General features: G+C 43.9%; 1 protein-coding gene across 3 annotated transcripts in view; it reads right to left on the bottom strand.

Annotated features, from left to right (window-relative positions):
• Positions 1 to 15,097, bottom strand: part of LOC140453129 (adhesion G-protein coupled receptor G5-like) — a 90,361-nt gene that overhangs the window by 63,973 nt on the left and 11,291 nt on the right. For all 3 annotated transcript variants that reach the window (XM_072547539.1, XM_072547540.1, XM_072547541.1), the window contains exon 2: positions 12,355 to 12,458. In XM_072547539.1, the coding sequence (XP_072403640.1) occupies positions 12,355 to 12,458 (104 nt within the window). The remainder of the gene's footprint in view (positions 1 to 12,354; positions 12,459 to 15,097) is intronic.

Raw genomic sequence — 15,097 nt, 5'->3', positions numbered from 1 at the left:
CCACCCCCCCAACCTATCACCGTCTTCCACACCTTCATCCACCTATCACTTTCTCACATACCTACCCCACTCCCTCCCTTTTATCTCTCAGCCTCAACCCACAAGCCTCATTTCTGATGAAGGGCTTTTCCCGAAATGTTGACTCTCCTGCTCCTTGGACGCTGCCTGACCTGCTGTGCTTTCCCAGCAACACATTCTCGACTTTGATCTCCAGCATCTGCAGTCCTGAACATGCTCCAGGGCCAGTACAGTCTTTCTGAGGTATGGGGCCCAAAACTGTGCACAATCCTCCTAATGTGGTCTGATTGGAGCGTTATCAAGCCTCAGACGTACATCCCTGCTTTTATATTCAAGTCCTCTCAAAATAAATGCCATCATTGCATTTGCCTTCCTAACTACTCACTCAACCTGCAAGTTTTCCCTGTGAGAACCCTGGACTACAACTCCCAAGTCTCTTTACACTTCAGACTTCTGAATTTCCTCCCCATTTAGAGAATAGGCCATACCTCTATTCTTCCAATCCTTCTGCATGACCTCACACTTTCCCACATTGTATTCCATCTGCCACTTCTTTGCTCAGTCTCCTAACCTGTCCAAACCCTGCTGCAGTGTCCCAGCCTTCGGAATGCTACCTGTCCCTTTACTTATCTTTGTATCATCTGCAAACTTAGCCAGAATGCTCTCAGTTCCTTAATCTCGATCATTAATGTATCAAGTGAAAGGTTGTGGTCCCAACACTGAGCCTTGTGGAACACCACTTGTCACTGGCTGCCATCCTGAGAAGGACCCTTTATCCCCACTCTCTGCTTCCTGCCAGACAGCCAAGCTTCTATCCATGCCAGCACCTGCCCTTGGACCATGGACCCTTACCTTGCTCAGTAGCCCCCCATGTGGCACCTTGTCAAAGGCCTTCTTGATGTCCAGGTAGATAACGCCCATTGGCTCTCCTTGGTCTACCCTGCTTGTTATTTCCTCAAAGAATTCTAGCAGGTTTATCCGGCATGACCTTCCCTTGATGAGACCATGCAGACTTTGCCCTATTTTACCATGCACTTCCAAATATTCAGAAACCTCATCCTTCACAATGGATTCTGCTGCTGCTGATGCCCCACTGATGCCCAGTCTTGATTTTCCAGACCTGTTAAAACTTGTCCTATTTAGCACGATAGTGCCACACAACATGATCGAGGTTATTGTCATTGAACATGATGAAGGACTGTCACTAGATTCACAACCTAGAGCTTTTAAATATTCAATAATCTATAGAATCCATCTACCAGGCCCGCTGTCAAGGAAAGGCCGCCAGCATTCTCAAAGATCCACCCCACCCTGGCAATGTTTTTCTCCAACCTCTACCATCGGGGAGAAAGTACAGCAGCCTGAACACACGCACCAGCCGGTTTCAAAACAGTTTCTACCCTACTGTTGTTAGAATATCAAACTCTTAGGATTCGCCTGTACTTGAGGTTTGGTTTTTGCTGCTGTTTATCTATTTATTTACTGTCCATGCTATTTAACTCTGTGATCTGCCTGTATTGCTCATAAGAGAAAGCTTTTCACTGTGCCTCGGTACACATGACAATAAATTCAATTCAATCCCCAGAGGCAGACAGACAGAAAGACACAGTTAATGGATAAATTGGAAAGAAAATTGAAGAATGATCATTTGCCAGTTTATGTAATTAATTTGGAATGATGGTTGCTAACCCTTCATGTAATCCCTGGATTATGCAATCGCAGGCCCATGGGATTGTCTATCCTACTTGAATTCCAAAGTTATCGGTCAATGCAAACAGCTTCTGCAGTTTTGCTGGAGACTGGGCTTCTTTTCTCAGAACTTTGAATAATCAATAACTCGAGGACATTTAGAGAGTAACCAAAACTCTGTTTCGCAGCTTCCCATTTTACAGCCTTCTGTCCCCAAAGCCTCAGTTAAAACCAAATCCCTCTATAGTTTCTCTTTGTTTTGCCCACATTCTCTATGGTTGCCTGGCTAGCACCAGCCTCCCTTTGATTGACTAATGCAACATCCGACCTGCAGCCATAACTCACCCCGGAGCTGTGTTCATAGAGCAATAATTAACCTGCAATTATCTTTCCAGGCCAGTTCCTATGTGCAAACATAAGTTTGTTTGTTCTGTTGTGTTTTAAAACAAACTTGTTCAATGGTTAAAGTTCAAAGAATAAAGATCAATCCAGAACAGGATTGGCCTTTAAGCCTGCGCCCTCTAAGCCTGCGCCAACACATTTCGCCCTTCCATACGAAAACTACCTTCACTTCTATGATCCTGATCCCTTCATTCCCTTCCTGTTCATGTATTCCTCCAGGTGGTTCTTGAACGCTGCTATTGTGTCGACTTCCACCACCACCTCTGACAGCGGGTTCCAGCCACTCACCACCCTTTGTGCAATAAACTTTCCTCGCGTAACACTTTCAAGCTTCTCTCCCGCAACCTCGAACGCGTGTCCTCTAATAATTGACCTTTCCAGCTCCTAACTCACAGAGTACACTCACAGAGAATCAAAAATACAAAGGTCTCAACAATTCCTTGCACAATTCTGCTAAATCTTCTTTTTGATTCATTCTGGGATGTGGGCATCACTGGCGAGTGCAGTATTCCTTGCCCATCTCTCGTTGCCCTGAGGAAGGGGCTGGTGAGTTGCCTTCTTGAACTGCTGCAGTTTGTGGGGTGCAAGGATGTGATTAGGAGTGAAGTTCCAGGGCTTTGACCCACTTTGAAATCTATCCCTTTCAGCAAGGTGGCAGTGACAGACAATATGATGGAGTGTATCCTCAGTGTGTGAAACTAGGACTATACCTGCACGAGGATTGTGCGGACATTATTCTTACTGATCCTGTCATGGATAGATCCATCTGCGGCAGGCAGATTGGTGAGGAAGAGGTCAAGTATGCTTTTCTGACTTGTTAGTTCCCCACCAACTGCCACAGACCCAGTCGAGCAGCTATGTTCATTAGGACCCGACCAGCTCGGTCAGTCGTGCTGCTGCTGAGTCACATTCACTGTTAAAACAAGGTGAAACAAATGTCAAAAAACTTGCTGCTGAAAAGATCGCTCTTTCTCTTGAAAAAGTAAGAGGCCATCTTAAAAACTGAGTAGCTGCACAGATCTCTCCGTGAAGTATTTCTGGGAACCTGACAAAATTCCAGCTCTCAGTATCTCAGAAGCCAGAGCATGGGGCACAATTAAATCAAATTGTCATGACTTTCTGATCTTTTAATCGATCTGCTTCTTCAGCATTATTGAGCTAACTTGATCTGATTTTCCACCTGAACTGAAATCTAGTCTGAAGATTTTCCAACTGAATTAGTTGCTGTCTTGTAGGAAGTAAATCTAAGATCCTGTACACTGACACAGGAGAACATAAAGATGTGTTGGCTCTCCTTGGGAATGAATTATCCCGGCCAATATTTATTCTATGTCCAACAGCAATCAAATACGTGTTGGAACCAATTAACTATTCTGTCGTCCCGGCCCTTGCTGTGTAAGCATTCACTGCCCTGTTTAAAAATGACAAAACATCAAAACCTTATCATTATCCAGCACATGGTTTGGCAGATTCTGATGCTTTGTAATTGTACAATTTCTCATTGACTACTTGCCTCTTCTTGTGCAATAACTGCCACATCTTTTTATCTTTGTTCTCTTTTAGATCTTTATTTCTGTTCTCTTTCAGATACTTTATTTTTTAATCTGGATACAACAGGGAGATGCCGAATATAAAGATGAGAATGCTAATGAACTGGAATATTGTCATTTATCAAATGGCCAAGATTCTTCAGGTCCCATTCAGATTTTAAAATAAGATCACTCACTTTTACTCTTCTGCTTTCCAAAGAAATGAAGAACAAATACAGCTATAAGTTTCAGAAATCAGAAAAAGAACTCACTTTTGTTGAGGTCTTCCTGTTTTTAGTTCTTCTGATTATATTGCCAACCAATACTTCCTCTCCTCTGGGGTTGCACCCTGACAGAAGTTGCTCAGTTTATTTTCCACTGTGTCCCTTCTAATCCATTACTGGGGCTTTGTACGGAATCTTCCATTTTCTGGCTAAGTGCCATTTGTGTTGAGTCTTTTGGAGGGACTTTTGCTACAAGGCTTATTGAGATCTCTCACCATGTCTAATCCAGCTCAGCACATTAACTCCCTACTCTGCCCAGACTGGCATCTGTCTGATGGTCTGCAGCGCCCAGTTTACATTGACAGGAACGGGGTATCGATCAGGTCCTGTCTGGATTGCAGGACCTGATGTTTTTAGCTGGGCTGTACCATGCACAAGGACAGCTTCCCCTATCTCAATGTCATTGTCTCCTTGGATTACAGCGCCCACTCCCCCAGTTCCTCAGCGTCCAGCACATCTCCCCTCTGCTTGCTATAATTGTGTAGGGTACAGCACACCAGGATGGCACAGCACGCTCTGTCTGGACTGTACTGGAGCTCCACTGTCCCTGACCCAGACTATTCAGCAGAGCCCACTCCTTAGGAACCCCATTGTCTGCTCCCCCACTGCCCTGGTTGAAGCACAGGCTGCAAGTCACCTCTGGCCCGTATCAGTCAGGACGCTGTGTAATGGTGCAGTGAGTCATGGACTCCCACCCCCCTCCCCCCACCCCTCAACCCCCACCACCACCACCCCCCCATCCCCCATCCCCAGTAACCATCCTTGTAAGGCTCTTCACCCTCGTACACAGCAAGTACATGAGAGTGCTCCTGGGTGTAGGAGTCATGGCATATGCCAGGGCAGTGGGCACACAGCTTCAGGAAGTGATATTAGTAATCACAGATCACTTGCACACTGATAGAATGGAGTCCCTTCCTGTTGATGAATTCCACAGCGTAGTGCCCTCTCAGTGCCATGTGGGTGTGTGCAGTTGATGGTGCCCCATACCTGGGAGGTGCCAGCTTTGTTCCTGAATCTTACTGCCTGGCCAGCAGGACTGGTCCCTCATAGGGAACAGAATGAATTGGGTTCTATCTTACACAGATAGTACAGGGCACTGTCCTGAGGGATTGTGGCTGCATGACTGAGTGATCCCGTGAAGGGCACCCATCGGTCCCTGGAAGGTGCCAGTCACAGTGAGGATCAAAGGAGCTGCCCCCCTGGGAGGCACAGTCCCTGGGAGAGGATGGTTTCCCACTCCTGCAGCCCTCAGGATCCCTCTCTAGCCCAGCACCGTTCCATCACTGTGTCCCAGGACACACAGAGACCACATCAACACTGAGGCTCACTCATCCCCTCGGGTCAGGCCTGGAATATTCTGCTCTTCTCGGTTACCCGCATTTCCTGAGGGGGGTCTATGGCAGTGACCTGTCCCTGAGCAGGAAGCCTGTCCTCAGCATGAACCTGCTGCTACTCCTGGCCGTCTCCTCCTGCTCTCAATTTGTTAAGGAAGGCAGCCACAGAGTGCAGCCTCCCACCAGGAGGAGCACCCTGTCCCTTCGTGGAAATGACCCACATCAGGCCTCCTGGCTCAGAGATCTGATACCATCACAGCACCACAACAGTCCACTTATGTGTGAAACTCTATGATGTGTTCCAATTTTCAAGAAGTTTATGCAAATCAAAAAATCATTGAGCCTAGTATTGACCTTTGGGAACATCACTGAAGGTCATTCCCCAGTCTGAAAGAAAACAAACTGTTTTTCTCCTTCAGTCATTATTTTCTGCAAATTAACACTGACCCCTCTGTTCTACAATTTTTCTATGATATTTTGCAAAACACTTCCTTAAAATCCAGAAATACAACAAATCATTACCCTTTACAACTTTGTTACTTCATCAAGACTAGTCAATCAATCAGTCAACTATGGTCTACCTTTTACAAATATACAAACCTCTCTGTTGTTTTATTCAAATAATTATTTAAAAAATGAGTGATCTTACACTTTCTCAGTCTCAGGGTGTCCTGAAACATCTCACTGCCAGTGAAATCTTTGCAAAGTATACTCACTGTTATAACTTGGGGAAACACTTCAGCCAATCTGTACACAGCAATGACAGAAATGACTTAACCACTGATGTCGGTTGAGAGATAAACATTAACCAAGACATTACAAGAACTCGCTTCTTCTTCTCCAAGTCTTGTCATAAAGTGTTTCAAATCCAATTGTCAACGGAGGTGGGGATTTATTTTCCAGTGTCACTGAAAGATTCCACCTACAACAATATCCATTTGAAAAAAAATACTGTGGATGCTGGGAATCTGAAACAAACACAGAGAATCTGGCAAAAATCTGTGGAGAGAGAGTTACACAACACCAAGTTATAGTCCAACAGGTTTATTTGGAAGCACTAGCTTTCAGAGTGCTGCTCCTTCATCAGGTGGTTGAGGAGATTAAAATCATAAGACACAGACATTATCGCCAAATGAGTACAGTATCATGAAAATGTGATGACACACTAAACAATTTTAGATCAAGTTTTTCATCTTTTAGAATGGGATGCATTGGTTTCTGTTCTTTGATATGTAAATCCCAGAACTTCTTTAAAATTACATTTGCAAGAAAGACCTAGCTTTTCTAACAATAGGTGCCATCTCAGCTCAGACAATGCATTAAGGTGTGAGGTCTGTCTGAGTCCCAATGTTGAATGAGACTGGTTTTATTTCTAAAATGGAATTTAGAGTTTTACATGGATTCATCCAGTTTTTAAGCAAAAGTAGTCCTGCAAAAACAAATTCACCCCATAAAACTATGTGTGCACGTGTAGGAGAGAGAGAATGAGCGTGGGCATGTGAGTGTGCGTGTGGGTGTAAGTGCATGTGATAGACTGTGTATGTAAGTTTGGTTAAGTATACAAAGTTAAAAATCACACAACACCAGGTTATAGTCCACAGGTTTAATTGGAAGCACTAGCTTTCAGAGTGCTGTTCCTTCATCAGGTGGTTGTGGAGTACACAGTTGTAAGACACAGAACTTATAGCAAATGTTTACAGTGTGATGTAACTGAAATTATACATTAGAACATAAAACATAGAAAGGTACAGCACAGAACAGGCTCTTAGGCCCACGATGTTCTGCCGAGATTTAATCCTAATGTAAAATACAGTAACTTAACCTACGCCCCCGTCAACTCACTGTTATCTATCTGCATGTCCAGCAGTCACTTAAATGTCCCTAATGACTTCACTTCTACCACCTCAGCTGGCAATGCATTCCATGCATTCACAACATTGAAAAATTGTTTGTTAAGTCTCTCATCTGTTAGAATGATCATGATAGTTTCACTTTCATATGTAAATCACAAAACGTTTTTTAAAAAGTTACGTTCTCAGGTTAACTGTAACATTTGGTGTCAGCGCAGATAAGATGTTGAGATGTTGAAGATGTTAGCCCCTTGTGCTCCCTGTCTGTGCCATTATGTTTAGACTGATTCTAATCTAAAAGGTGAGTTAACAGAGTCTTACATGGATTCATGCAGTTATTGAGCAAAGTACAATGTAACTCTGCAAGTACAAATTCACCCCACAAATGTTTATGTGCATGTGTGCATGTGGGGTTTTGTGCATGTGTGTGTCTGTTGGAGTGTACGTGTGTGTCTGGGGTGGGGAGTTGTGAGTATCTGTGAGAGAGAGTGTATATGTATGTGTGAGTGTAAAATGTCAAAGTCTGTGAGATGGTGCATGTGTGTGTGTGGGAGTGTATGTGTCTGTAGGAGTGTGTGGGAGTGTCTGTGTACAGGTGTGCATGTGTGCGCGCGTGTGTGTGTGTCTGTGTGTGTGCTTGTGTGTGTAGGAGTGTCTGTGTGTGTGTATAGTGCAATGGTGGTGACCTGTAATGTGACATGAACCCAAGGTCCCAGTTGAGGCCCTTCCTATGGGTACCAAACTTAGCTATCAGCCTCTGTTCGGCCACTATTCGCTGCTGCCTGTCCCGAAGTCCGCCTTGGAGGATGGTCACCCAAAGGTCCGAGGCCGAATGTCCTGGACTGCTGAAGTGTTCCCCGACCACTCCTGCCTCGTAATTGTTGCACAGTGTCATGAGGAACAAACACCAGACAGGAGTGTTCCCTTCCAGTTGGGGCACGCTTCAGGGGTCTGGGACATTCAGCCTTAGACCTTCGGATGACTATCCTCCAAGGCAGACTTCAGGACAGGCAATAGCGAATAGTGGCTGAACAGAGGTTGATAGCTAAGTTCAGTACCCACAGGGAGGGCCTCAACTGGGACCTTGGGTTCATGTCACAGTATAGGTAACCCCACTGCAGTGTACACTCTCTCACACACACACACATGCTCCTACAAACTCATACACCCACGCAGACCCTCTCTCATATGCACACATACAGCCCCCACACTCACACCCTCCCACAGGTGTATACCCCATCACACGTGCACACACACTTAACCAAGCTTACACACACACATTTACACACACACTCTATCAAATGCACTTATGCCCACACACCCACAGTCACATGCACACACTCACTCTGTCTCTCCTACACATGCACACATATAAGTTTATGGGGTGAATTTGTTTTTGCAGAACTACATTTCATTTTGCTCAAAAACTGCACAAATCCACATAAATTCTGTAAATCCCATGTTAGAAACTAACTCAACACTGGGACACAGACAGCTCTCACACCTTAATGCATTGTCTGAGCTGAGATAGCCCCTATTGTTCTTTCTTGCAAATATAATTTTAAAGAACTTCTGGGATTTACATATTAAAGAACAAAAAACAAATCCATCCAATTCTAAAAGTTGAAATATTTGATCTAAAATTGTTTAATGTATCATCACATCTCCATGACACTGAACCAATTGGCGATAACGTCTGTGTTTTATGACCTTATTCTCCACAACCACCTGATGAAGGAGCAGCGCTCCAAAAGCTAGTGCTTCCAAATAAACCTGTTGGACTATAACCTGGTGTTGTGTGATTTTTAATTTTGTCCACCCCAGTCCAACACCGGTATCTCCAAGTCGTGTGGAGAGAGAAACAGAGTTACGTTTCGCATTCACTCTGATGCTTCTTCAGAGTCCTGCTGAGTTTCTGCAGCATCCTCTGTGGTTACCTCAAAGTGTATTGCAGCTCCTGAGTGCTACAATGTGGCGACAACTTACAGTATACACTCAGGTTTCTGGAGTGAGATTTGAACCACAAAAATCTCTGACTGCTGCCACTGGGGCACTTGTTTACTGAATGGCTTTCTTTTCAATACTGCTCTCAAGCAAACTTTATCCTATCCCATCAGTGCTTTGGTATCTTTCTTTTAAATCTCATAATAACCGCTTTTTCTTGGTAACATCCATGTTCTTGAGGCTGGTTCGTTCAGATGCTGGAAATACAGTTCCAGCATCCACAGTATTTTGTTTTTATTCAAATGGATATTGTTGTGGGTGGAAATTTGCAGTGACACTGGAAAACAAAACCCCATCTCTGTAGACAATTGGATGTGAAACACCTTATGCCACAGTGTGGGCTCAATTCCCGCACTGGCTGAGGGTACCTTCAAGAGGTCTCCTTCTTAACCTCTCCCCTTGCCTGGGTATAGTGGCCTTCAGGTTAAATCCCCACCAGTTGTCTCTCTCTCTTTCTCTGACAGAAAAGCCCTATGGTCTGGTCAGACCATGGTGACCTTTACCTATCACCACACTGGTCTCAGCCTTAGTCTGTTTCTGTTCCTCCTTCTCTTTCGTTTCCTGATTTATAGCTATTTTGGGATCCTTTATAATGTTAGAGACTCATTTTCTGTAAGACCAGTGTTCACTTTAATGTTTTTCTTTTGAAATCTCCATTGAAACTCTTACTATCTGTTGCCATATTTACAGCTTGTTTTACTTTTCAATCTATTTTGCCCTGCTTACTAATCAGTAATGTTTTGCTTTGTTTATAGTATTCTGTCCAATCTTCTGATCTGCCAACTGCTGTTGCTCAATTCAGTGTTTTCTTCTTTACGCTTGGTTTTCACTTTATCTCTCTCAATTAACCACCTCCAATGGAGCCTCACCCATTTGGAATTTTCTTTCTCAATGCAGTCGAACAATTCTGTGTAATTATGTGACATTCCCTTGAATATCTGCCAAATGCGTTGCTGCTGTTCTCTCCTTTCCCCCACTTTGCCTGTTTACTTCATCCAGCTCTGCTTTCATGAAGGGTCAGTAGACTTGAAATGGTCACTCCGATTTCTCTCCACAGATGCTGCTTGACCTGCTACGTTTTCCCAGCAATTTCTGGCTTTGTTTCAGATTTCCAGCATCTGCAGTTCTTTCAGCTTTTTTTTGGCGAGTGTTAAACTCTCTGCCACATCTCTTTCAGGCACGCCCACTCTGAAGAAGTACTGCTCCTCTCTCCAACAGGATTTCCATTCCAATCTTTTTTTCTTGTTCACCGTCACTAATTTTGCTATGTAATTGCTAAAACTCATTTCCATAGCCACATCACATTCCTCAGCGTCTGTCTCTGGCTCAGACTCACCCCACGTGGATTCCAAGTGAAGTTTCATCTTTCATGTTTTGGATCCACCCAGGATCACAGGTATCTCCCTGATATACAACATTGCTCAGACAGCTGTTCTCACCACATTCTGAGATCCACACTTACTGCCCTGCAATGCCCCGTGTAGACTCTCCACCAACATCGCCTCATGCTGGGTCAGAGCTGCCCTGCCCCACCACCACCCACCATTTCCACCTCATCCACCCGCTCATCGACGTGCTAAGATAAAACTTTTTTTCTTTTCCTTTCCGGCATTAAGGAACACAAGAAGTATAACTACCTCCTCTGGAACCTTCCTCTCCTTTGAATACATCCCTTCTTCCTACCCCATAAATCTTCCCCCACCCCACCCCAACTCTTTATCTGCAGCTCCCCCCACACCCAGTCCCAGTCCTGAAGGAGGGTTACACCCGAAACATCAGCTTCTCCACCTCCTGATGCTGCCTGCCTTGCTGTCTTCTTCCAGCCCTCTGCTCGTTTACTTTGGATTCCAGCATGTGCAGTTTATTTGTCTCTAATTGGGAGGGGGGGGGGGGGGTGGGGTTGAGGCAGGAACCCTCACAATATTTAACAAGGGCTTGGAAGAACACTTGAAATGTAATGGGCCAGTGCTACAAAGTGGGGCGAGTGTAGATTTTGAATAGTTCTTTGTCAGTGCACACTCAGTGAGCTGCATTGCCTCTTCTATCCTGGATCCTGATTCAAAATTAAAATCTCCTATGATTTTCACTGCACCTTTCTGACAGGTTTCCACTGTTTCTTCCTTTATAATGATCCCACCATGTGGTCTCTGTTAGGGGCCCAGCCAGTGACAACCATGTCCCGTAAGTGAATTTTTAAAAACCCACACTTACAAGCAAATATTACCATCATTATTTCTCATCTCTCCCCAAACTGTTTCCATATCTTTGTTTCTAGAATTTAGATCATTGGGTCTTTTGCATTAACCGTATTGTCCATTAACAGAGCCATCGTTCCAACGTTTCTGATCTTCCAGTCCTTTTTAAATATCATGTACCCCTCAGTACTCAGACTCCAATCTATGTCACCCTGCTGCAGCCTTATCTCAGCAATGACTATCAGATCATCGTCATTTATTCCTGACGAAAAGACATGTTATTGACACTTTTTTTAAAATCTTGCCTTTATCAGGACAACTAACAAGAAATAATAAATTAAAAAGAAAACAACATTTAGTCTCTGTGAGTGGAGAGTGCTGATTGGTTCCTAGTGGAAGGCTGTCCCAAGTTTTTAGTTTGGAAGTGCATTTGGTTCCAAGGGACAGCAATGGGAGTGAGTTATAACTGTTCATAGACCCCTGTGTTTCACAAGAAGCCTGCTATTTGTTAATGTTACTTCATACAGAGGTCTGTGCACAAATCTTTAAGTGTGGACAGTCAGGTGAGGAATAGGCATCAAAAAAAGTACTTGCATTTATATAGCAGCTTTCACCACCTCTGGATTTAAAAAAAAGTCATGGGGTATGGGCATGGCTGGCTAGGTCAGGATTTATTACCCATCTCTAATTGTCCAGAGGGCAGTTAAATGCCAACCACATTGCTGTGGGTTTGGAGGTACATGTCACCGTAAGGACGGCAGATTTCCTTCTGCAAAGGCCATCAGTGAGTCAGACAGGGTTTTCCGACAATCACCAACAGTTTCATGGTCATTGTTAGACTCTTAATTACAAAAACTCCGAAGGACTTTCCAGCCAATGGACTCATTTCAAAGTACGATCATTACTGTTCTGTGTTAAGTTGTTTGGTGGCTCAGACAGCAGGCGATTGAATATTAAAACACACATGTCAGTTACTCAGTTACAACAAGAAGGAACATAAACTTTCAACCTATCAATTAAAACAGAATAAGAAGCAGTAAATATCTTACCATCTCCTTTCACACACTCAAACATGAGGACAAGCAAAATAACATATTTTGAGAGCTGTGTGAATGTATGTATCCTCGTGATTTCCATTTTCTGATGCAGTGACCTGTTCAGGGATACAAACATTCCGTGATGAGATACCGGGCAGAAGCGATCTTGAAATCAAATCCCAATTCTGGTTAATCTTTTCTCACTGCATGCAACAAAGCCAATGAAGAGAGCACCTCAGGGTGTTGCCTCGAACAAGTGTAAACTTGCCAGGTTCAAAGGAACAAGATATGTCTGGTGTTCTCAGATGTCACTAGGATAGGAGTGTTTCTGCAGAGGTGGGACTGTTGTCAGTAACTAAATGTGGTCCAGGATTTCAAAACATATTTCAATTGCAGATTTCTGCCTGTCAATTCATTTGAATATTGATATAACCCGTGAGGCTAATTTACTTAAACATCACTGACATCAACTGAGTATAATTCCAGTGAAAGATCGAAACACTGTGCAGTGGGTGGGAAGCTCAGCTGTAGGTGTTAAACAATAATGACACAAAGAATTCAGGAGCCAGCTGGTCAACATGTCCCTTACAGAAAATTGAAATGAATGAAATCTCAGCGAATGAGTATAACTCGCTCAGCTGGGAATGCACAATAGTTTCAAAGAAGGTTTTGAACTGGGGGAACATACAGAATGAACTAAAGAGTGGAGTGGGCAGTTTACAGGAGACATGAGCACAATATAATGCCAGTGATCATAGGACAGCCCCCAGTGAAAGGCTGGAGAGCGACAGGCTCCTGGGTGCCCATGGGAAAACAAACCTCAGGAAAGTGTCGTGGTGATCAGAAAGAGGATTGAGAACAGGAGTGAGAGAGAGAGAGAGAGAGAGAGAGAGAGAGAGAGGCAGAAATCCCACTGAGGGTGGAATGCTCTGATATTTAGACCAAAATGTGGCGGTGAGTCTAAAAATGGATGGAAGCACTCAGTGCCAACATAATCAGGAAATCCCACCAGATCCCGTGTCTATCAAGCACTCGTATGGTCACTTTCTGTTGGGATCTCTTTCTGGGCAATAATTTCCAGCCCTGCCTGAAACTGCTGGCCAATCAGAAGCATGAAGACACTCAGTCCCACTAGCACTCCAGTAGAGTTGAAAGAGGCTTTTTAACTCCCGTCATTGTCTGTCCCGTGGGTGTATCTGCAGTGTCAGAAGCTGTTGGTGGTATAGCAGTCCAGATTTCCAGGAACAGCAGGCACAGGAGGTAGATTTTCACAGGGTGGGGATCACAGGGAGAGAGGGTTGGAAGAAAGGGTATGGGTGGCCTTCAGTGATGCCTATTGTACCCCTTGCTCATTCCCAGATTGGGGCAGATTGGAAGCCTACCCCCCTGCCCAACACCCTGACAGGCGGGTCACTCCATTTTAACAGGTGGGGTGTTGCCTGTGCTCTCAGCCTATGGGAACAGAGTTACCCAAGGCAGTGTGGTGAAGAGGCCTTTAAGTAGCTGTGAATTGACCAATGAAAAACTCAATTAATGGTGGGATGACAGTCAAATTGAACACTTTTTCTTTATTATTTTATTTTACTGCCTTTATACTCAATGTGTTGGTTTATTTTTCTTGTTTTAAGGTGGCACTGGAGAGTGGTGACACTATGTGAACTTTTCACCGGATTTTGTGACAAAATACATGTGACAATAAATCAAATCAAATCAAATTAAATTAAGTTAAATTTGTGAGTTGGTTGGAAGATGGTAGGGAATTGCTTTCCAAGATTGGAAGATCCTGCCTTGATTTTCATATCCCTCAATTCAAGAATGACAGACCAATGTCACTAAAAGTTCAATGATATGGCAAATGCAAGTGAGGTAATAGAATGGTAAGCCCTTTCCTTTCCTGGAAACTATAGGCAAAAAGCCATTGTTTATCCTTCAGGTAAAGTAAAAGTCACTATAGGCAAAAGTGAGGACTGCAGATGCTGGAAATCAGAGTCTAGAATCTAAAAGTCACTATAGACCTAGAGAGCTGCTCTCTCATTGGACACATACACAGGTGGTGAGTTTAACCTAATGTTCACCAGGCCTCAGGCAAAGGACAAGCTTGAGTAGGCAGGACCCTCATGATGACCTCAGCCAGTGTAGGAAATGAGCCCATGCTGTTGGCTTCACTGGGATTAATGTACACAGGGTTCAAATCTTGGTATGTAGTGATGGTCACAACTGTACTGCTGTCTCCTGATCACCCCTGTGTTGCAGGTAAAGTTAATCTCTCATTCTGACTATTAGAGTTTAGTTAGCTAACAGCTGGGGCTAAGGCCACAAAATGACTTTCTCTCTCATCCTGAATGCTGGGATTGAATCACAGTTGAAAGGAATCAGCACTACAGGATCTCAATGAATCTGCAAAACTGGCTGGTCAACTATTAACATCAACACCACCAATACCCTTCACTGCAATGGCTGTAACATTCAAATATCTGCATTTCACAAACAGCTTTGAGACTGATACAGACCTTTTGTTTAATTAACTTCTATCCTTTTGGACTCGCCTTTTACTTCTAATGTGTGTTTCATTACTAATTCTTCTCACTGATGAATACCTTCAGTCATTGTTAATACAGGGAGTTAAAAATCACAAAACACCAGGTTATAGTCCAACAGGTTTAATTAGAAGCACACTAGCTTTCGGAGCGACGCTCCTTCATCAGGTGGTTGTGCACAAGGAGCAGTGCTCCAAAAGCTAGTGTGGAGTTCTCAT

This window comes from Chiloscyllium punctatum, chromosome 26 (genome assembly GCF_047496795.1).
Source record: "Chiloscyllium punctatum isolate Juve2018m chromosome 26, sChiPun1.3, whole genome shotgun sequence".
Classification (NCBI taxonomy): Eukaryota; Metazoa; Chordata; class Chondrichthyes; order Orectolobiformes; family Hemiscylliidae; genus Chiloscyllium; species Chiloscyllium punctatum.
This window is presented reverse-complemented; position numbering and strand designations above follow the sequence as displayed.